General features: G+C 35.9%; 2 protein-coding genes and 1 non-coding gene across 5 annotated transcripts; 1 reads left to right on the top strand and 2 right to left on the bottom strand.

Annotated features, from left to right (window-relative positions):
• Nucleotides 1-3,557: 3,557 nt before the first annotated feature.
• Nucleotides 3,558-3,665, bottom strand: LOC130952690 (small nucleolar RNA R71). Its single transcript, XR_009074867.1, has one exon. It is a non-coding gene; the product is annotated as a small nucleolar RNA R71 (small nucleolar RNA).
• Nucleotides 3,666-13,592: 9,927 nt separating this feature from the next.
• Nucleotides 13,593-17,136, top strand: LOC130948753 (uncharacterized). The gene is made up of 5 exons (XM_057877611.1): nt 13,593-14,078; nt 14,385-14,546; nt 14,866-14,964; nt 15,694-15,840; nt 16,882-17,136. Exons 1-5 carry the CDS (start codon nt 13,593-13,595, stop codon nt 17,014-17,016), a joined length of 1,029 nt encoding a protein of 342 aa, XP_057733594.1. The 3' UTR covers nt 17,017-17,136.
• On the bottom strand, nt 14,352-22,706 carry LOC130948751 (uncharacterized). Of its 3 annotated transcripts, none has more exons than XM_057877610.1 (10): nt 22,424-22,706; nt 21,907-21,984; nt 21,145-21,579; nt 20,850-20,952; nt 19,496-19,600; nt 19,183-19,353; nt 18,532-18,702; nt 18,336-18,436; nt 17,937-18,004; nt 14,352-14,587 (listed from the first exon to the last, which is right to left on the bottom strand). In XM_057877610.1, exons 1-9 carry the CDS (start codon nt 22,682-22,684, stop codon nt 17,957-17,959), a joined length of 1,473 nt encoding a protein of 490 aa, XP_057733593.1. In that variant the 5' UTR covers nt 22,685-22,706; the 3' UTR covers nt 14,352-14,587; nt 17,937-17,956. The 3 variants fall into 3 exon arrangements, 2 of the variants coding, with proteins under 2 accessions (XP_057733593.1, XP_057733592.1); XR_009073196.1 differs by having other exon boundaries at nt 14,366-14,587; nt 17,797-18,004; XM_057877609.1 differs by lacking the exon at nt 14,352-14,587 and having other exon boundaries at nt 17,130-18,004.
• Nucleotides 22,707-23,725: the final 1,019 nt, after the last annotated feature.

Genomic DNA, 23,725 nt, shown 5'->3' with positions numbered 1-23,725 from the left:
GTGATTTCAGGTATTTTCTGGCTGAAATTGAGGGATCTGAGCAAAAATCTGATCCAGAGACTCAAAAGGACTGCAGATGCTGTTGGATTCTGACCTCCCTGCACTCGAAGTGGATTTTCTGGAGCTACAGAAGCCCAATTGGCGCGCTCTCAACGGCGTTGGAAAGTAGACATCCTGAGCTTTCCAGCAATATATAATAGTCCATACTTTGCCCAAGATTTGATGGCCCAAACCGGCGTTCAAAGTCACCTCAAGAAATTCCAGCGTTAAACGCCGGAACTGGCACCTAATTGGGAGTTAAACGCCCAAACTGGCACTAAAGCTGGCGTTTAACTCCAAGGAGAGTCTCTACACGAAATTGCTTCATTGCTCAGCCCAAGCACACACCAAGTGGGCCCGGAAGTGGATTTTTATGTCATTTACTCATCTATGTACTAGTTTTCTATAAGTAGGACTTTTTAAAAGGCTTTTAGGAGACTTGGGTAGCTATCTTTGTTTTATGCTATCTTAGACCTTTGGGGAGGCTGGCCATTCGGCCATGCCTAGACCTTGTTCTTATGTATTTTCAACGGTGGAGTTTCTACACACCATAGATTAAGGTGTGGAGCTCTGCTGTACCTCGAGTATTAATGCAATTACTATTGTTCTTCCATTCAATTCCACTTGTTCTTTATCCAAGATATCACTTGTTCTTCAACATGATGAAGGTGATGATTGACGCCCATCACCATTCTCACCCATGAACAAGGTGACTGACAACCATTCTTGTTCTACAAGCATCTGAGGCTTAGTGAATATCTCTTGGATTCCTGATTGCACGATGCATGGTTGATCGCCTGACAACCGAGTGCTCGCCTGACAAACGAGCCAGCCATTCCGTGAGATCAGAATCTTCGTGGTAAAGGCAGGACTTGATGGCAGCATTCAAGAGAATCCGGAAGCTCTAACCTTGTCTGTGGTATTCTGAGTAGGATTCAATGACTGAATGACTGTGACGTGCTTCAAACCTGTAACCTACTGGGCGTTAGCGACAGACGCAAAAGAGTGATTCTATTCCGGTAGGGGAGGGAACCAAACCGGTGATTGGCAGTACTGTGACAGAGTGCGTGCATTAGCTTTCACTGCGCGGATGGGAGGTAGCTGCTGACAACAGTGAGACCCTACACGAGCTTGCCATGGAAAGGAGTAAGAAGGATTGGATGAAGACAGTAGGAAAGCAGAGAGACGGAAGGGAAGGCATCTTCATACACTTGTCTGAAGCTCTTACACCAATGATATACATAAGTATCACTATCTTTACCTTTTATGTTATTTTCGTTCATCATCATCATATACATTTGAGTCTGCCTGACTAAGATTTACAAGATGACCATAGCTTGCTTCAATAGCAACAATCTCCGTGGGATCGACCCTTACTCACGTAAGGTATTACTTGGACGACCCAGTGCACTTGCTGGTTAGTTGTGTGAAGTTGTAGTGATCACAATTTCGCGCCCCAAGTTTTTGGCGCCGTTGCCGGGGATTGTTTGTGTATGGACAACTGACGGTTCATCTTGTTGCTTAGATTAGGTATTTTTTTTTCAGAGTTCTTAAGAATGAATTCTAGTGTTTCAAGGTGATGTTCTTATCATCACCAAAGCTGATTGATCATCATCAATTTAGCTCTTGAATGCAATGTCTTGCTGAAGCTTAGCTAGCTATGTCTAATTCCTTTAGACTAAAGCTTTAGACTAACATTGCATGATTCCTGGAATTCTCATTAAGAATTTTGATACCTTTATTTTCCTTTTCACTTAATTTTCGAAAAAGCACAAAAAAAAATTACAAAATCATAAAATCCAAAAAAAAATATGTCTTGTTTGAGTCTAGAGTCTCATCTTAAGTTTGGTGTCAATTGCATGCATTCATTCATGTGTCTTAAGGATCTTCAAGTAATTCTTGATTATTTCTTACTCTAATCTTTAAATTCTCTTGACTTGAGTGTTTTGTGTGTCCCATATGCATTCTCATTAGTGTCAGTAGTATACAAACTGCTAAGTTTGGTGTCTTGCATGCATTGTTATTTGATTCTTGTTGCATTTTAATTTTTCCTTGTTATTAAAAATCCAAAAATTTTTAATTTGTGTCTTTTCAAGTCAATAATACAGAGAATTAAAGATTCAGAACATACTGCAGAGGAATCACACAGAAAAAGCTGGGCATTCAAAAATGCCCAGTGAAGAAGACAGACTGGCGTTTAAACGCCAGCCAGGGTGCCTGGTTGGGCGTTTAACGCCCAAAAAGGTATAGGTTTGGGCGTTAAACGCCAGAATGTGCACCATTCTGGGCGTTTAACGCCAGGATGGCAAAGGGGGAAGATTTTGTTTTCAAAATCAATTTTTTTTCAAGTTTTCAAAGTTTTTCAAAATCAAATCTTTTTCAAATCATATCTTTTCAATCAAATGTTTTCAAAATCAATTTCTTTCCTTTTTCAAAGATACTTACTAACAATTAATGATTTGATTGAACATTTTTTACCTTTTCTGTTGAGGAAGGTTTTATGTTTGAATCATATCTTTTCTTGTTAGGCAAGTCATTAAATTTTAAAATCATATCTTTTCAAATTGTTTTCAAATCATATCTTCTCAATCACATCTTTTTAAAACCAATCATATCTTCTTAACCACATCTTTTTCAAAATAAGTTTTCAATCAAATCTTTTTAATTTCTAATTTCAAAATCTTTTTCAAAAATCACTTGATTTCTTTTCTACTCTTATTTTCGAAAATCAATTAAGTGTTTTTCAAAATGTTTTCAAAATCTTTTAATTATTTTCGAAAATTACTTCCTTTCTTCTCACATCCTTCTATTTATGGACTAACACTATCCCTTAATGCAAAATTCGAACTCCATCTTCTTTGATAAGTTCGAATTTTCTACTTCTGTCTTCTACCCTTCTTTTCCTCTGACACTTAAAGGAATCTCTATACTGTGACATAGAGGATTCCACATTTTCTTTTTCTCTTCTCTTTCTTATGAGCAGGAGCAGAGACAAAGGCATTCTTGTTGAAGCTGACCCTGAACCTGAAAGGACCCTGAAGCGAAAACTAAGAGAAGCCAAGGCACAACTCTCTTTAGAGGACCTGACCGAATTCTTCAAGGAAGAAGAACACATGGCAGCCGAAAACAACAACAATGCCAACAATGCAAGGAAGGTGCTGGGTGACTTTACTGCACCTACTCCTGATTTCTATGGGAGAAGCATCTCTATCCCTGCCATTGGAGCAAACAACTTTGAGCTAAAGCCTCAATTAGTTTCTCTAATGCAACAGAATTGCAAGTTCCATGGACTTCCAATGGAAGATCCTCATCAGTTCTTAGCTGAATTCTTGCAAATCTGTGACACAGTCAAGGCTAATGGGGTTGACCCTGAGGTCTATAGACTGATGCTATTCCCTTTTGCTGTAAGAGACAGAGCTAGAATATGGTTGGACTCTCAACCTAAAGAAAGTCTGGACTCTTGGGAAAAGCTAGTCAATGCCTTCTTGGCAAAGTTCTTTCCACCTCAAAAATTGAGTAAGCTTAGAGTGGAAGTCCAAACCTTCAGACAGAAGGATGGAGAATCCCTCTATGAAGCTTGGGAAAGATTCAAACAATTAATCAGAAAATGTCCCTCAGACATGCTTTCTGAATGGAGCATCATAGGTATTTTCTATGATGGTCTCTCTGAACTATCCAAGATGTCTTTGGATAGCTCTGCTGGAAGATCTCTTCATCTGAAGAAGACGCCTACAGAAGCTCAAGAGCTTATTGAAATGGTTGCAAACAACCAATTCATGTACACTTCTGAAAGGAATCCTGTGAACAATGGGGCTAATCAGAAGAAAGGAGTTCTTGAGATTGATACTCTGAATGCCATTTTGGCTCAGAACAATAATGGTGGAAGGAACAGGTTTAGCAATGGCAAGCCTCTTCCATCATCTTCTCAGCAACAGACAGAGAAGTCTAAGCAGAATACCTCTGACTTAGCAACAATGGTCTCTGATCTAATCAAAACCACTCAAAGTTTCATGACTGAAACAAGGTCCTCCATTAGGAATTTGGAGGCACAAGTGGGACAGCTGAGTAAGAAAATTACTGAACTCCCTCCTAGTACTCTCCCAAGTAATACAGAAGAAAATCTAAAAGGAGAGTGCAAAGCCATAGCCATGGCCGAATTTGGAGAGGAAAGAGAGGAGGTGGACGCCACTGAGGAAAGCCTCAATGGGCGTGCACTGACCTCCATAGAGTTCCCCAATGAGGAACCATGGGAATCTGAGGCTCAAGATGAGACCATAGAGATTCCATTGGACTTACTTCTGCCTTTCATGAGCTCTGATGAGTATTCTTCCTCTGAAGAGGATGAGTATGTCACTGAAGAGCAAGTTGCTAAATATCTTGGAGCAATCATGAAGCTAAATGACAAGTTATTTGGAAATGAGGCTTGGGAAGATGAACCTCCCTTGCTCACCAAAGAACTGGATGACTTGACTAGGCAGAAATTACCTCAAAAGAGACAAGATCCTGGGAAGTGCATGGATGAATCCATCATCCTTGGCAGACCCTTCCTAGCCACAGCAAAGGCTGTGATTGATGTTGATAGAGGAGAGTTGATCATTCAAGTGAATGAAGAATCCTTGGTGTTTAAGGCCCAAGGACATCCCTCTATCATCATGGAGAGGAAGCATGAAGAGCTTCCCTCAAAACAGAGCCAAGCAGAGCCCCCACAGTCAAACTCTAAGTTTGGTGTTGGGAGGCCACAACCAAACTCTAAGTTTGGTGTTGAACCCCCACATTCAAACTTTAAGTTTGGTGTTGGGAGGTTCCAACACGGTTCTGAGCATTTCTGAGGCTCCATGAGAGTCCTCTGTCAAGCTAATGACATTAAAGAAGCGCTTGTTGGGAGGCAACCCAATGTTTTATAGTTAACTATTTTCTTTTGTTATTTTATCTTTTTTGTAGGTTGATGATCATAAGAAGTCACAAAATCCATTGAAAAAGCAAAAACAGAATGAAAAACAGGAAGAAAAATAGCACACCCTGGAGGAAGAACTCACTGGCGTTTAAACGCCAGTGAGGCTAGCAGTTGGGCGTTTAACGCCCAGTCTGGCACCATTCTGGGCGTTTAACGCCAGAAAGGGGCACCAGACTGGCGTTAAACGCCAGAAAAGGGCAACAACCTGGCGTTAAACGCCAGGAATGGGCACCAGCCCAGCGTTTAACGCCAGAAATAGCTCAAAACGTGATTTTGAGCAACAATTGGTGCAGGGATGACTTTTCCTTGACACCACAGGATCTGTGGACCCCACAGGACCCCACCATCACTCTCTCTCTTCTTCTCCCATTCACCAATCACCTCAATACCTCTTCCCCAAAAACCCTTCACCTATCAAATCCCATCTTTCTCTTCACCACTCACATCCATCCTTCATAAATCCCCACCAACCTCACCCTTCAAATTCAAACCACTTTCCCTCCCAAAACCCACCCCTCATGGCCGAACCTTTACCCCCTTCTCTCCTATAAATACCCTTCTTCAACTCTTCATTTTCACACAACCTAAACACCCTTTCTTACCCTTCTTGGCCGAACACACTACCATCTCCCTCTTCCTCATTTCTTCTTCTTCTACTCTCTTCTTTCTTCTTTTGCTCGAGGACGAGCAAACATTTTAAGTTTGGTGTGGTAAAAGCGTTGCTTTTTCGTTTTTCCATAACCATTTATGGCATCCAAGGCCGGAGAAACCTCTAAAAAGAGGAAAGGGAAGGCAAAAGCTTCCACCTCCGAGTCATGGGAGATGGATAGATTCCTCTCAAGGGTGCATCAAGTCCACTTCTATGAAGTTGTGGCCTTGAAGAAGGTGATCCCCGAGGTCCCCTTTTCACTCAAAAAGGGTGAATATCCGGAGATCCGCCATGAGATCCGAAGAAGAGGTTGGGAAGTACTTACCAACCCCATTCAACAAGTCGGAATCTTGATGGTTCAAGAGTTCTATGCCAATGCATGGATCACCAAGAACCATGACCAAAGTGTGAACCCGAATCCAAAGAATCATCTCACTATGGTTCGGGGGAAATACTTGGATTTTAGTCCGGAGAGTGTGAGGGTGGCGTTCAACTTGCCTATGATGCAAGGAGATGAGCATCCTTACACTAGAAGGGTCAACTTTGATCAAAGGTTGGACTAAGTCCTCACAACCATATGTGAAGAGGGCGCACAATGGAAGCAAGATTCAAGAGGAAAGCCGGTTCAATTGAGAAGGCATGACCTCAAGCCCGTGGCTAGAGGATGGTTAGAGTTCATACAACGCTCAATCATTCCCACTAGCAACCGGTCCGAAGTTACTCTAGACCGGGCCATCATGATCCATAGCATCATGATTGGAGAAGAAGTGGAAGTTCATGAGGTTATAGCCCAAGAACTCTACAAGGTGGCGGACAAGACCTCCACTTTGGCAAGGTTAGCCTTTCCTCATCTCATTTGTCACCTCTGTTATTCAGTTGGAGTTGACATAGAGGGAGACATCCCCATTGATGAGGATAAGCCCATCACCAAGAAAAGGATGGAGTACACAAGAGACCCCTCTCACCATGAGATCCCTGAGATGCCTCAAGGGATGCACTTTCCTCCACAAAATTATTGGGAGCAACTGAACACCTCCCTAGGAGAATTGAGTTCCAACATGGGACAACTAAGGGTGGAGCATCAAGAACACTCCATCATCCTTCATGAAATTAGAGAAGACCAAAGAATCATGAGGGAGGAGCAACAAAGACAAGGAAGAGACATTGAGGAGCTCAAGCACTCCATAGGACCTTCAAGAGCAAGAAAGAGCCGCCATCACTAAGGTGGACCCGTTCCTTGATTTCCTTGTTCTTTATTCTTCTGTTTTTCGATTTTTATGCTTTATGTTTATCCATGTTTGTGTCTTGTGATCATTAGTGTCTTAGTGTCTATGCCTTAAAGTTATGAATGTCCTATGAATCCATCACCTCTCTTAAATAAAAACGTGCTTAATTGAGAAGGAAAGAATTGCATGAATTCTGAATTTTATAATAGTTTAATTATTTTGATGTGGTGGCAACACTTTTGTTCTCTGAATGTATGCTTGAACAGTGCATATGTCTTTTGAATTTGTGATTCATGAATGTTGGCTCTTGAAAGAATGATGAAAAAGGAGACATGTTACTGAGGATCTGAAAAATCATAAAAATGATTCTTGAAGCAAGAAAAAGCAGTGAATACAAAAAAAAAAGAGAAAGAAAGCAAGCGAAAAAAAAAATCGAAAAAAAGAAAAAAAAGAGAAAAAGGAAGAAAAAGAAAAGAATAAGAGTTGTGATCCAAGGCAAATAAGAGTGTGCTTAAGAACCCTGGACACCTCTAATTGGGGACTTTAGCAAAGCTGAGTCACAATCTGAAAAGGTTCACCCAATTATGTGTCTGTGGCATGTATGTATCCGGTGGTAATACTGGAAGACAGAGTGCTTTGGGCCACGGCCAAGACTCATAAAGTAGCTGTGTTCAAGAATCATCATACTTAACTAGGAGAATCAATAACACTATCTGGATTCTGAGTTCCTAAAGAAGCCAATCATTCTGAATTACAAGGGATAGAGTGAGATGCCAAAACTATTCAGAGACAAAAAGATAAAAGCCCCGCTCATCTAATTAATACTGATCTTCATAGATGTTTTTGGAATTCATTGCATATTCTCTTCTTTTTATCTTATTTGATTTTCAGTTGCTTGGGGACAAGCAACAATTTAAGTTTGGTGTTGTGATGAGCGGATAATTTGTATACTTTTTGGCATTGTTTTTAGTATGTTTTTGGTAGTTTTAGTTGAGTTTTTATTATATTTTTATTAGTTTTTAGTTAAAATTCACTTTTCTGGACTTTACTATGAGTTTGTGTGTTTTTCTGTGATTTCAGGTATTTTCTGGCTGAAATTGAGGGATCTGAGCAAAAATCTGATCCAGAGACTCAAAAGGACTGCAGATGCTGTTGGATTCTGACCTCCCTGCACTCGAAGTGGATTTTCTGGAGCTACAGAAGCCCAATTGGCGCGCTCTCAACGGCGTTGGAAAGTAGACATCCTGGGCTTTCCAGCAATATATAATAGTCCATACTTTGCCCAAGATTTGATGGCCCAAACCGGCGTTCAAAGTCACCTCAAGAAATTCCAGCGTTAAACGCCGGAACTGGCACCTAATTGGGAGTTAAACGCCCAAACTGGCACTAAAGCTGGCGTTTAACTCCAAGGAGAGTCTCTACACGAAATTGCTTCATTGCTCAGCCCAAGCACACACCAAGTGGGCCCGGAAGTGGATTTTTATGTCATTTACTCATCTATGTACTAGTTTTCTATAAGTAGGACTTTTTAAAGGCTTTTAGGAGACTTGGGTAGCTATCTTTGTTTTATGCTATCTTAGACCTTTGGGGAGGCTGGCCATTCGGCCATGCCTAGACCTTGTTCTTATGTATTTTCAACGGTGGAGTTTCTACACACCATAGATTAAGGTGTGGAGCTCTGCTGTACCTCGAGTATTAATGCAATTACTATTGTTCTTCCATTCAATTCCACTTGTTCTTTATCCAAGATATCACTTGTTCTTCAACATGATGAAGGTGATGATTGACGCCCATCACCATTCTCACCCATGAACAAGGTGACTGACAACCATTCTTGTTCTACAAGCATCTGAGGCTTAGTGAATATCTCTTGGATTCCTGATTGCACGATGCATGGTTGATCGCCTGACAACCGAGTGCTCGCCTGACAAACGAGCCAGCCATTCCGTGAGATCAGAATCTTCGTGGTAAAGGCAGGACTTGATGGCAGCATTCAAGAGAATCCGGAAGGTCTAACCTTGTCTGTGGTATTCTGAGTAGGATTCAATGACTGAATGACTGTGACGTGCTTCAAACCTGTAACCTACTGGGCGTTAGCGACAGACGCAAAAGAGTGATTCTATTCCGGTAGGGGAGGGAACCAAACCGGTGATTGGCAGTACTGTGACAGAGTGCGTGCATTAGCTTTCACTGCGCGGATGGGAGGTAGCTGCTGACAACAGTGAGACCCTACACGAGCTTGCCATGGAAAGGAGTAAGAAGGATTGGATGAAGACAGTAGGAAAGCAGAGAGACGGAAGGGAAGGCATCTTCATACACTTGTCTGAAGCTCTTACACCAATGATATACATAAGTATCACTATCTTTACCTTTTATGTTATTTTCGTTCATCATCATCATATACATTTGAGTCTGCCTGACTAAGATTTACAAGATGACCATAGCTTGCTTCAATAGCAACAATCTCCGTGGGATCGACCCTTACTCACGTAAGGTATTACTTGGACGACCCAGTGCACTTGCTGGTTAGTTGTGTGAAGTTGTAGTGATCACAATTTCGCGCACCAGTGATAGTGCAGTCTCCAAATGGCATATGAAAGGTATGCATCTCAGGACGCCACTTCTCAATGAAAGCGCTGACTAAGGGCTCGTCCAACCAGAACCACCTGGCGTTGAGCCTCGCCAGATAGTACAAACCAGCCCTCTCCAGATAGGGTACGATCCTGTCATGCAGAGGCATGTTCTGCTGCCTCCGGACACTATAAATACACCTAGTCGGCTGGAGCATGTGACAGAAGAAAGCAAACATATAAAAAATCTAACACTAGTTTAAAGTAATCTAACACAAAAAATATAATATTAAAGTATAAACAAGTAACATATAGTTCTTATTTTCTAATCACAAAATCCAATGAAAGGCATAAATATTTCAAGACCTTAATCTAAATTAATTAAATACTAAATTTTATGATTTAAAATAATAATTTAAATCTAAATTTAAATACCTAAATCACAGTCATAGGAAAAATATTATACGAAATACATTAACTAAAAATAACAAAACTAACCTCTTCGTTTATGCTGCCAACAACGTGCGCAACACCGTTGAGTCTGTAAAGACTGCATGCCTTCGCCATAGTCCTGGCTCCGATCTCAACTCAACCAACCCACACTTTTTTCTCTTTTCCTCTCTCTAGAAAACCTCTTTTTCTCTCCCTAAAAAACTTTACAACCACCACAAATGTAATCCGCAAGACCCTAAAGCGTATTTATACTAACGCATAAACTGCTAGACCCCTGTCGCGATTTATGCACAATAGTCGTTCACACATAAACCGCGACACCCCTGTCATGGTTTATGTTTATTTTCCCTAGCACGTAGTCTGCGACACTTCTATAACGAATTACGTGTATTCGTAAACCGCGGAACCTCTGTAGCAGTTTACATAAATTATAAGAAAAATACATTTTAGTAATAATGGATCCTATATTATTTATTATAGTAAATTGTCCTATATATTTTATATTTTAATATATATTTTTTATCGATAAATAATTGAATTTTTATGTATAAATATCATGATTGAGGTGAAAATGAAGTACTATACTCATGAACAATGCTTCTGCTTATTGAAGCATGGGATTTGAGTTTGACTTTTGACCCAGAGATGAGATGAGACCATACAATAATGAGATGAAAATTATAAAAAATAAGAATAATAATAATCAGTGAGCCTGTAGAATTTCCCTCTCTGGTTGGAGCATAGAGCAAAGTAGTTGCTTTAGACGGAAGAAATTTGCTTGGCACAGAAATCAAGACATAGCACTACACACTACACATGATGACAACTACTTTTCTGTATATTGGCTGGTATGACACCATAATCCCAAGACACTCATGTCTTTTTGACTCTTTCTCATTCACTCATTTGTGATTTCTGTGAGGGACTCAGGGGGTCCCTTTCCTTTCCTATCCACTCTTACTCCTCATATCTCACTTTCTTCAAAGCCTTTCTTTATCAATTTGTTACTTTTTTTTTTTTCTATACAATATTAATTTCTTACATGGTACAGCTGATCACTTTTTTTTTTTGGCATGAGGTTGACAATAGTATTTCTTTTTAAACTATAAATAAATTAAATATTAATTTTAAATGTGGTACTGTTTAATTTAAAATTTAAAATAAAAAATTAAACTCTTCAATTTTTAAAACAAATAGACTATCAAATATTTAGAATACAATAATCGAACCCTTTAATTTTTAAAACCAAATCATTCAATTTCTGTTTTAAAAATATTAAAAGATTTAAGATACAAAAATTGAATCCTCCAATTTATATACTTTTTATAATTTTAAAAATATCAAAAATTATAATATTTAAATATATTACTTATTTCACTTTTATATAGACCAGAAAAATAGTTTACAAATCAGATAAATAATTTAAATAAGGTTTTTTTCCATATCTTAACATCACAATTGTATCAATTTTATTCCATTGTTGTTATTTGACGGTGCTTACTTAAATTGATTTATGTAGGTATTCATCTTAGATTGATATATTTAGATAATATATGAAAATACATTAATTTAATTTAATAAATTACAAAAATACATTATATATATATATATATATATATATATATATATATTCTATTAAGGAGATTAAAAAATTTTGGTGCACAATTTTTTATTAAAATACACTTATATGTAAATTATTCATAACAATTTTTTTAAGATTAAATTCGATTATTTATCCACTAAAGAAAAGATGTTTTAGTGGTGATTTTAATTTTCAAGAATTTTGTGATGATTTAATGTTATTTTTGCTAAACGGATCTATGATACTTAGTTGACCGACGTACTTTAAGACATTGACAAATAAATTTGTGGTGATTTTCAAAAAATACTAGTATAATCGCTGCTAAATGGGTAATTGATTTATGGTAGTTTATAATTGCTGTTATTTATTTTACTGATTTAATAAATTTATGATAGTTTAGAACGTAGTTATTTTTTTTATTGGTATAATTGCCATTTTTTTTTAAAAATAGTACAACAAATTAAGGAGTTTGATTTAAAGTTTTTTGAAGATTGAAATCCAAAATTATTTATTTAGATATATGTAAACTAACATAAATATAAATTTATTATATGTAAAGAAAATTGGAAGAAGTTTGATATATATATATATATGTATTTTTCTTTCTAGAATACTCTTTTATATAATAAAAAATATTTTACATTCATTTATTAAAATAACAAAACACTTACATTTTACATATTTTTATATTTATTAGTATTCTGACACACATTAACAAATACAGGTTTTTTAATTTGAATATGGATAAAAAAGTGGTGTTGAACTTAAATGTGGGGAATACAGAAGCTTCACAGTCATGTGGTGTCAATGGAACAGAACTTGGACCATGCGAGTTCTCTATTAATAAAAAAATTGAAAACAACAAACAACTCGGAGGGTCCGTTTTCTAGCTTCCGAAATTTATATTTGCTCAACCACAAGTCGGACCATGCGATTTCTTAAGCAAAATTTTAAAATCAAACAACTCGCATGGTCCGATTTGTGTATTCTGAATTTTTTCAATTTTTTTAACACAAATCGGACCCTCTGATTTGTGTACTCTAGATTTTTTCAACTTTTTAAACACAAATCGGAGGGTCCGATTTGTGTACTCCCACAGTTTTAAAAAACACAAAAAATTACCATGTTAAAGTATATCATTCCTTTTGTTCCAATATCAAAATTTTTTAGCCACAAATACAAAATGAATAAATTAATAGAGACATTAGTAGAAGATAAAAAAGAGGAGAAAAGATGCATGGAGAAATTCTCTTAGTAGATACTTGGCTCTTTCCCTAGTCCCTCCCTTAATTGGTACCTATTTTTCCAATTCTACATGAAGCCAAGCAACTAGAATCCAAGGACAACTAGAGAGGAAGGAATTGATGAACCTTTTCCTTTTCTTTTTTATGTTGCTGGCTTGAAGAGCACAAAAAGAAAAACCAAAAGACAGTCACAGGTTCCATGGCTTCACACTCTGCCTGATTTAACACCATATGCCTAAAATGTAAAATCCCTGCAATAAAACAAACAAACTTTACCTAACACCTTCACGAGAAAACAAACTCCACAGTTGATTATTTATTCATTCACTCTCCATAAGTTTAATACTAAGACCAAAACTAAATCAATGGTTTTCTGATTCTGACTTTTAATATAACCTCCTGTATTCAAATACCAATTTAATTTTGATACATTTTCACTCGGTGCAAAACAATTTTTAATATACACTTGCATTCAATTATATAATAACACGTCAGTAAAAGATTATTTTTTAAATTAACCATGTAAATATTATTTAAAAGAATAGATATTGTAAAATATTTTATATTGTTAATATATTAAAATTAAATTCTTTTAATATATATACAAAAATACTATTGGTATACCAAAATTAATTACTATATATTTGTATATAAATATATATTATTAAATTTATTTTCAATATATATTTTATATGTACACCTATATAAAATTTGATACAATAGTAATACATAATTATTAAAATCCATATAAGAATAGTAACTTTAATATTACAAGAATAAAATATGGGAGTTGGATCCAATAATAGAATTTTAGAAGGCAAGCAAGTTCTATTCCCTCTCAGTTGCAGAAACATCACAACCTCTCTCTTTCTCCGATGGCTGTTGTAACAGAACAAGATATGAAATGGAGAAGAGAGAGAAACAAGTTGAGGCAGCAGCAAGTCCCTTCCATGACCCAAACCACAAGCTGCAAATCCACCATATCCTCTCTCATCCTCTCCTCTTTCTCCAATGAAACCGCCACAAACAAGAACAAGAGTGCATTCAGGGGACTTGGTTGCACTGCTGCTTCTGCATCATCACAACAAGTCTCAGTTCCTTCTGTGATTCGATCCTCTGCTGATTGGAAGAACACTAGGAAGATAAACAAGTGCAGAAGGAGGAACACGGAAAAAAGCAGCATAACATGTCACCATAAACATGCTTCTTCTTCTTCTTCTTTTCAGGATGTATGGTGTGGCCCTGGAATTGGATTCGCATCAGATCATGCTTCTGCTTCTGTGGATTGTGTGGTGGCAAGGAAGAATGCTTCTTCAAGAAGGAACCTTGATGCTGTTGAGAGAACAACACATAGGGAAGAGGTATTCTTCTCTCTCCATCATCATTCTTCTACTTCAATTCTTACTGTTTTCTTTTTTATTTATTTTATTGATTCATTTATGTTGTTTTCTGTTCAGACACTGCATTTTCATTTTCATATAATTGTTATGAATTGAAGCCTCTTCTCTTCCTCAACTCAATGACAGTTCTTGATTGCTTAATTGATCAAAGACTTGTATAAAGTATCCAGTCACTGAATTGAATCTGAATCACTTGCTTTTAGACTTGTTCTGGTTTATTGCATTGTGTGCATTACATGTTCCAAATCTGCTATTGCTATTTGGCAGCGTCCTCCGCCTTATTTCCGAAGACGCACCATGAACACAGGCTTCTCTTTCATGGATGATGATCAAGGCATATTCGTGGCACGCCCTGGATCGGAGTCTTTCGCTGCCGGTAGATACTATCGCCACGTTCCCCATCCCTCCTCCTCTGATGGTCTTGCTGAGGTTGGCACATACTCTTTCTTGTGAAAATTGGTTGATCATAACTGTAAAGCATGTATCATAATTAATCTTAATTGGATTCAGAATTAACATGCCTCATTTTATTCAAGTGAGGCTTCTTTTAACTTAAACACATAAATGATCAAATCATTAAATCCTTTCTGAATTAGAGATGAGAACAAAATCTTGTCCATTTGTTTGTTACCATAACTATTTGGTTCTTTGAAATTGGCATGAAAAATTGAATAACTCTATTATCAATTTATCATATCATGACTTGTATGTGCTAAGACCATTTATTTTTATTATGACACTTTGAAAGATAATGATACTTCAAGGAAGACTATTAATGGGTGGAAGATTAAATTCATATGACCAATTTAGAGACTGGAGACTTGATGTTGATAACATGTCATATGAGGTGGGTTCTTTCTATATTTAAGCTCTCTCTATTATTCTTTAGGTTGTAACAATTATTTTATATCCTGACTTGAGTATTTTTTTTATTACGAGTAAAGTGCCAATTAGATTCCTGAAGATTTCGACTTTGGATTAGTTAGTTCCCGAAGAAAAAAAGTACCAATCTAGCCTTCTATGATAGCAATCAAGGGACACGTGATGTCCTTCTGTCAATTCATCATGTAAAATTTAATAGTGGTGCTTATATGTATCGTTAACAACTCTAATGTGTATTTATGAAAGTTCGTTATGTAAATAACACCTTTTGGAGTAAAATTTCACCTGTTTGGATAGGATTCGTAACAAATAGAAAGTAACTAATAAAGGTTAATTTAAAAAATAATACACATGGACATGCTCATGTGACAACAACAAGACACGCACCACTGTAGATAACGAAATACATGAACAATTCTATTTCGTTTTGTATTATACATTGACGGAAAGACATACATGTCTACCGTTTGCTATCGTAGAAGAATTGGTACTTTTTTTCCTTCAATGACTAATTTGTGTGAGGTCGAAATCCTCAGGATCTAATTGATATTTTACTCTTTTATTATACTATCTGGAGTTGCGTCTAATGATTGTCTAGATTTCTGGTTTGTCTATCATTGTTTAATTCTTTTATTACATACACTATCTGGAAAAGCATATTATGCTTGTTTAAGATTGTGCCTTTGTTTGGCAGCAATTGCTTGAGTTGGGTGAGAGAATTGGCCATGTGAACACTGGACTTAAAGAAGATGAGATGGGACACAACATAAGGAAGATTAAGCATGTAATTTCAAATAATCATTCAAAGCATCAAATAGACAAAAAGTGCAGCATTTGTCAGGTAAGGTTTTTTTTTTAATTAAAATTTCATATTTGTTTTAATAATTGTGTTTGGAATAATAGACAAGATGACACAAAGCACTGAGATAGAGACACTAAAAGTAGAACATTTATGTCTATGTTTTTTCTCTTGTTGCGAACAAAATATGTGTCCTACCCAATTCCATATATATTGTGCACAAAGATACTAACCAAACGCAACCTATGGTAGCATTTGGTTGTTGTTCATGTCCACGAGAGACATTGAGTCATTGATGCAGTAGCGTCCACCATTTTGGTTTGGTGAGCCACAAATTTTTAATGGATACGAAAGGATAGGCACAAATTTTCAATGTACTCGCACCCGCGACGGAATGACTAAGGGGGATCACAAAATCCCCCACGAGGACGGACCCCGAATAAATGGGGATGAGAGTGGGGATAGAGATACCCACCCCACAGGACCCACGAAATCCCGCAAAAAAAGATTTACTTAAATGTCTTTATATATATATATATAAATTATGTGAGTATCTTTAATTTATTTTATTTTAATTTATATGTTAAAAATTTTATGTCTATGTTATTATGTTAAATTTGTATTTGAATTATATTTGATTTGATATATTTGGTTGGTTTATATAGAATTTTATTATGGTTGTATTAATTTAAAAAAAATTAAAATTAATATCTAATTATCTGCGGGTATACACTTCTCCCACGGAGAGAAATAAACGGAAATCTGTGGCGAAAATGGGACGGAGACAGGGACAGAAGACATTTTACTAAACAGAGATGGGGTGGGGGCGGGGGCATAGATGCCCCATGGAGACGCATTGCCTTTCCTAGGCACAGAAAGACCCATGCATTAAGAGGTGGAACACTAATTTTGGGATATAGACACAATATTTTCAGCAACCGTTTTCCAAATATGTCCTCATCCTAAATTCATGATTGGACATTAACAAAACAAAGAGTATATGAATTGAATTTTAGCCTTTTAATACAATCGTCTTGTTAAATTATTTAGTATCATGTTCATGTGTGTTTGTTATATGTTCAGGAGGAGTACGAAGCTGATGATGAAATTGGGAGGCTAACTTGTGAACACAAGTATCACTTTCAGTGTATAAAACAATGGCTTGTCCATAAGAACTTCTGTCCAGTTTGTAAGCAAGAAGTTGTAGTTCGACACTGAGTGGCACAATTCTGAATTCTTTTTTTTTTTTTTTCATCTTAATTTCGTGTATAGTTTTTTATATGCATTATTATAAGCAACTAGAATATTCATTCTTTTGCTTTCCAATCTTCTTTGCATATTTTAAGACTTATGACTTTCTCTCTGAAGAGTTGAAAAATATGTGTCATTTTTCTTATAGTCACATGATTGGATAATACTTTTTTCATATCATGTGAATTTCTACTTTCCTATTAAAATTGATACAGAGAGAACTACCAAATATTTTTCTTTAAACACTACTCTATATATGCAAACAGTGTTATCAGAATAGGACCGGATCGGCCAATTCGACCAAAAAACCTGCAAACCGTGGTTTGGCCGATTCGGTTTCTGTATATAGACTGACATACATACTAAAATAGTTATTAGCACTGAACCGACAATTAACCTGGTAAGAGAATTTCACTCTGCATTTATCTTCCAACCAAAAGTACCCTTATAGTTCTGTAATTGCCGGGATCATGAGACTAACAATCATCAATGTGACCATTGAAAATATTCCATAGAACTAATTTAAAGATTTATTCTCTCTTTTTTGGTATTAATATAATAAATAAATGTAAATTTTCTTTTTATATCATGAATATGTCTTATATATCATAAAGACCATAAAAGCAAAGATAATATATATATATATATATATATATATATATATATATATATATATATATATATATATATACAATAATCCCAGAATTCTGTCCAGACTTTTGCAGACATCTATAACTTGACGTGTACCTATCCTTTGACTACACATAGTAACTTATGCGGTAGCACAAGTCATGCATATGCATTGGCAGGACCTTGAAAAGGGTGTTCTCTATAGCTTCATCTACTCAGTATTCTTGATGTACAAAAGAATGAGGTATAGGTATTACCATTTGGAAAGTGCAATGTACTAAGGCATGTCATGTTGAATGAGAAATTCAGTTATACATGGATATACCTGCAATTGGAAGGTAGGCAATGATAAAGTTAGGTAAAACCCTATATTGAATAAAATCTCAAATTGTTATTCTATGTATAAGGTTTTGCTAATACATATCACAAAGACACTTATTTGTGCAAAATGTCTGTCTCTCAACAAATTTTCTGATTCATTTGTCCATCCAAAATATGAGGACCGGGGAACATATTTTTTCTGTCTCTATTATCTCAAAGTTTCTGTATTTTGTGTCCTAAAACAGTTACTAAATGAGGCAATTAAAATACACAACACACACACACACACACACATATATATATATATAAGCAGAAAATATTTGAAACTACCGTACCAAATGGCTACCGACTAAGTCGTAGTGGCCATAGTGTGGTCCTCCAGCCTCCCCAAAGACTTTGTATGTAACCAAATCCTTTGGAAAGAGCTTCGCGGTATCTGCATGTATGATTATACTTATGAATATACTATAAATGAAATTTGTTTTGGCTTCAGAGTTAAGCTTTAATGGATTGGATAGTTCAATCTAATACCATATACAGCTTCAGGAGGGCAAATTAGGTCTTGGTCACCAGCAACTGCTAAAACAGGAATCTTGCTTTTGCCGAGGTGGTCCTTGTAATAGAAAGTTCCATTGCGATCGCGTAAACCGCCTTTCTGGAAGGCAGTGGTTAATTGCAAGAGAAGCTTAGAAGGCACGGTACCTGTCAAACATTTTCAGGTTGTCAATTTTGAAACCATACAATGTTGAGAAGAGAAAAGTTTTGCAAGTGCATGAATTAATAATGGTATTTAAGGAGTTGACAAACACGAACCGAAGCATGCAAGGCATAACATTTATATAATCTAAGCTGAGAAACTGGTGCTTTACTGCTTTTCAATGTATGGACCAAATGACAAGAACTTATGAGACTGCAATATATGGTAAGTTAGGATTGAACAAATGGAACAAATCAATAAAAAGCATCTAGATTCCATGAAAAATTTGGGTGTGTGTCAAGTCTGTTATTCATGTTAGATATAATATGCAATAATTGACTTCTCGATCCAAGTCCTGGATGCCATACTATGCAGAGTTGCATATGAAATTCTTTCGTAAAACTATGCATATATATTATGCTGAAAGACATGTAACAAAGTTGAAAAACAACGTTAGAGGGGGAAAAAATGAAAGTGGAACTTACAGAAGTTGTTTAAAACAAGCCTGTCAAACAGCTTTTGATTCATCATGTCCTGAGCTGAAATCTGAGACTTTAGCCAAGATAACATATATGGTGGAAACTTTGCAAATGGATAAGCAGTAGCCATCAATGGTCCAACTGGGATAACAGGAACATTTAAAGCCTGAGCAGGCTCTACCTGTGAACAACGAAACAGTTTCTTCAGTTTTCGATTCGTAGACATCACACTTAACTTGAAAACAAGAAAATGGTAAAAATAAAATAAAAGACAAAAAACTAAAAATGTGTTGTCAACACAACCAGTCTAATTGATCACTTGCCAGCGGTAAAAGAAACTTGAGAGATGATCTTGAAGGTGTATAGTCGAGCGAGGATGCCAAAGTAACAACCGATACCAACCTAGGATCCTGTCCATCAAAACCTGACATACAATTTATGTAGCAAATAAGAAGAAATGTTGTTTAACACGATAAACAGATTAGTGCCCAGCAAATTCCTCAGAGGATAAAAGAGGAGGATAAACATCATGCCAGGATATATTTTTTACATCATCAACTCTCCTCTACATAGTTGTTTACAGCAAAAATAAATAAATAAATAAATAAAAGATTAGAGATTCATGAAATTAATGAGCTACACATCTGTTTATAAAAGGGATGAGCATAAAAATAGATGCTCAAGTTCAATTTTAGTTATTAAAGGGAAAAAATCACTCTCTTTAAATACAACATCAAGCATTTCATAATACTCAACATAGGACTTTTGGCACCCCATAATACCCAAGTCCCTAACAGTACACCAGCCCTAGAGAGTCGATGTCCACAGCGGCTTCACTCGGCTATGGGCTATCAATATTCGGTATTTATCTTAATTCAGCCTATAGGTAGCTCTTTCCATGCCGCCAACAACCTATTCTTTGATACCAATTGTAAGACTAGGCAGTAGCAACAGAGTAAGAAAAAGAAGTGTAAGAATGGAATCATAGAAGACACAGTAGAAGAGAGAGTGTATAACAATCAGAGGAGCAGGAAGATATTAAGGTGATTACCTCCCAGTCTCTGATGTATTAATTGATAAACAAAATGCTGAAAGGTACAGAACAAGGTAGCATTAGAGAGGATACCACTCTCCTAAGGTTCTGCCCAGCACAAATCTTTTCTGTTTTCCTATTGATTCCCTTCATCCCTCTTAAACAAATTCTCAAATCTCAATCGTCTCTCCTAAAACAGAATTTATCCCTCTCTCACACCCTCCCCACTAACTATTATAGATGTCCTATTTTTTATATCAGCTAGTCCCATTCTATTTTCATTTTCAATCCTCTTTTCTTTCATTCTTCTGCCTCTGCTATAAATAAAAGGCAACGGAGCTGTTTTCTACTCTCTTCTCTAATTAACCTAACTGCCTCTTTTCTCTCACTCTTCTTGTTTTCTCCACTTGGGTACTTAACACAATCATAAAATGGCATTTTCATATTAAAATGTGGATCCTACCATATTTTATTCTGAAATGTTATTTTATAGTTTAGGTGCTCCATTAACACACAAGAATAAATAAGACTTCCCCAAAATGCAATTGAATACAAGTTTTGATCAATCTGTCAATGAAGTAATGAATTCAAAGTTACTGAAGTAGCAAAAGAAATATGACAACAAACAAGTGGGACTTACCACTACGTGATAGCATTGCATACAACAAAATGCCCCCCATCGAGTGACCGATTGCCAGTAATTTTCCATCTCTTGGTTGGCATTGAGCCTTTATGTACTCCATCTAATAAATTAAGGAAGTATGAAACTGATGATTGAGAAAATATGTTAAATAAGATAGCCTAAAGTTGTTATACACAACACAACTAATGGAACAAATATCAAGATTTCACCAAAGAACTGGAAAGGAGATAAGAGATAATGTTAAGCTATTGCCAAATTAGAAATAATGTATTACAAAGGAACGTCACCTCACCGCAGCAGGTACATCCTCTTCTAGATAATGGTCGAAGTCCCATTCGTGCTTGGCAACGAGTTTAACTTGCTTCTGAAATTCTTCTAGATTGGCAGTAAAACGCTCTCGATAGTTTAAAAGTTGTTGGCCTTCAAGAATATCTTGAAGTCTGTCAAATATTCTTGGAAAAATATCCATCAAGTTAGTTGTTTGCTGTAATTCTTCAAATTTAGCTACAACCTCTGGCTCTCCCCTTTCCAATTGGGTACCTTCTGTATCAAGAGAGGCACCCAGGTTACTAAATCCCAATGTTCTTGAAGAAGAAGCACTGTTTTTACCGCCACTAATTGCAGGATCTTCTTCCAAGTTATCTCCATGTGTGCTCAACCCAGCACCTCTAACCTCAAGAGTCCATGTATCGAATCCTTGTGCCGACATGTATCGCGCAAATGAAGACTAAACACAACACAAAATGCTCTTAGCAGACCTTCTTTATATAGTGAACCAAAATTACCTACGAAAGATATGTCACTAACAAAATTATCCATGGAAAAATAAAAATCCATGAGTAATTTTGTCGGCGACATGATATTTCGTGGCTAATTTTCATAGTACACACTTCTTTACGGGAAAACACTGATCCAATAGTAAACTATTGTCATAAGTAACAAAATTTATGACTTCCCTTCCAAGGAACAACTTGCACTAAAAATCTTATGAACTGAAACCATGAAAGTAATGTTATCAATTATAAATGCTTTTGAATGGAACATACAAACTCACATCAGGTGAGAGATCATAGCCAATAGCATTGGTTGCAACCCCTGACAACAACAGAAGCGGGTGATTCCTCATCGGTGCCTGCCAAAAAAAAAAAAAAAAAGCAACAAGTTTAAGTGTTTAACAGCTCATACCTTTATCTAAACACATGCAAAACAGGTTAGGTGTGACTAACTGAAAATTTAACTTTTTTTTTCTTGCAACTTCTACTGAAACTATAACTCTGATTTGAACTAAAATTCAAGCAGGCAGAACGTGATCTTATCAAATTAAAATTTAGCTCGCATAATGCAAACTAAAATTTAAACATTCTATAACAAAACTACCTTGGAACTTGGAGAAACTAACGTTCAAACTTACTAAAAATGGAGTTTTTTTTTTAGTAATTTTTTTGTTGCGTTTTCGATACAAACGAAGGAATTCAAAGAAACCCAGATGGCGAATCATTGAACTGGAAAAAGGGTATCAGTAAAATACTTGAAGTTGGAGACTTGACGAAGAGAATGAAAGAAAGAAGCACCTTTGGTGAAGGAAGGTAGCGCCACAGAGCGAGATTCCAACCGGAGTTGGAAACAGGGACGCGGTGGAGCTCGTCGGCGGTGCATATCGACCTTCGCTTCTCGCATTTGCTCTCCAAATGTACGCCGTGGAACGCTGCCGGACACGGCAGAGATACTCTTCGGCGGTAGAAATGCGGAAGAAAGACTCGGATCCCGTCATTAGGATCGGGTCGACCCGGGTCGAGGTAACGAAATCCGGCGCCAACGTGGTTAAGAATCATGTTAGTTTAGTAATATGGAAGAGTTTATGAAATGTTGATATAAATAAGTGTGCATGATACGAGACAATTTAGTACTAATGCTAATGTGTACAAAGGTAAGAAATGAAATCTTTTTTTTTTTATAATAATTATAATATAATATATATTTTAAACCATAAACTATATATATATATATATATATATATATATATATATATATATATATATATATATATAAAAGTGATAGTTAAAAACTTAAAATTAAGAATAACCTACTAAAATGATAAGCGAAAGTTTACGTACCTCATAAAAATAATTCCAAAAATGTTAACAACAAATAAATTTAAAAAAAAATTAAAAAAGTAAAAAAAATATATTAAATATATATTTAAAAAATAGTATTCTATTGTACCTTGGCTTTCATTTGATTCAAATAATTAAATATTTTTTGAAAATTATTTAAAAAAATAATCGCATAGTTATAAAAGAAAATAGCGAAGGCTCTTTTGAGATTTTTTTTTTTGGGTGACTTGTGGTGTTTTTTTGTGACTGCTCTTTTGAGATTATTTTGAGAGAATATTAAAGATAAAATATTCAAACTTTTTAAGTTTAAATCAAAAGCCTTGTGAACAAGCATATTCTAAAAACTAAAAACATAAGGCATTTATTAAAATGTTTAAGAGAGAAACTTTTATAAAAGAAGTTAAATAATTAAAATTTGTAATATATTTTAGAATGCATTTAAAAAAAACTTATATTAATAATAAAGTGTCCTTGGAGGAAAATAAATATTTTCTAAACAAAAAAGGTTAACAATCTAACGTGTTAATAATTAAGTGTTTGGCTGCCATACACGGGTACACCTAAGTAGCTAACCAAATAAATGGTGTACACCATCCCATTTGTTGCTGTTTCACCATTTTTGGCTTTCATTTCTTCTTTTCTTCCTTTTTTTTATTTTCTTATTTTTTAACAAAAATATTATGTATATATTAAAAATCAATAACTAAATTAGTTATTATTACTTGTATATAATATATATTATTTAATTTTTTTAATATA

Source organism: Arachis stenosperma, chromosome 9, assembly GCF_014773155.1.
Source record: "Arachis stenosperma cultivar V10309 chromosome 9, arast.V10309.gnm1.PFL2, whole genome shotgun sequence".
NCBI lineage: Eukaryota > Viridiplantae > Streptophyta > Magnoliopsida > Fabales > Fabaceae > Arachis > Arachis stenosperma.
The sequence above is the reverse complement of the archived record's forward strand: the minus strand, read 5'-3'. Positions and strand labels throughout refer to the sequence as shown.

Excerpts from the sequence above, each read along its gene's own strand:
- LOC130948753 (XM_057877611.1), top strand. The coding sequence starts at position 13,593 with ATGGCTGTTGTAACAGAACAAGATATGAAATGGAGAAGAGAGAGAAAC. Across the intron at positions 14,547-14,865 it reads CCTCTGATGGTCTTGCTGAG|ATAATGATACTTCAAGGAAG; the intron begins GTTGGCACATAC and ends ACACTTTGAAAG. Across the intron at positions 14,965-15,693 it reads TTGATAACATGTCATATGAG|CAATTGCTTGAGTTGGGTGA; the intron begins GTGGGTTCTTTC and ends TTTGTTTGGCAG.
- LOC130948751 (XM_057877610.1), bottom strand. The coding sequence starts at position 22,684 with ATGATTCTTAACCACGTTGGCGCCGGATTTCGTTACCTCGACCCGGGT. Across the intron at positions 19,354-19,495 it reads GTTTCTTTTACCGCTGGCAA|AGCCTGCTCAGGCTTTAAAT; the intron begins GTGATCAATTAG and ends GTTCACAGGTAG. Across the intron at positions 18,437-18,531 it reads CCCTCCTGAAGCTGTATATG|ATACCGCGAAGCTCTTTCCA; the intron begins GTATTAGATTGA and ends TCATACATGCAG.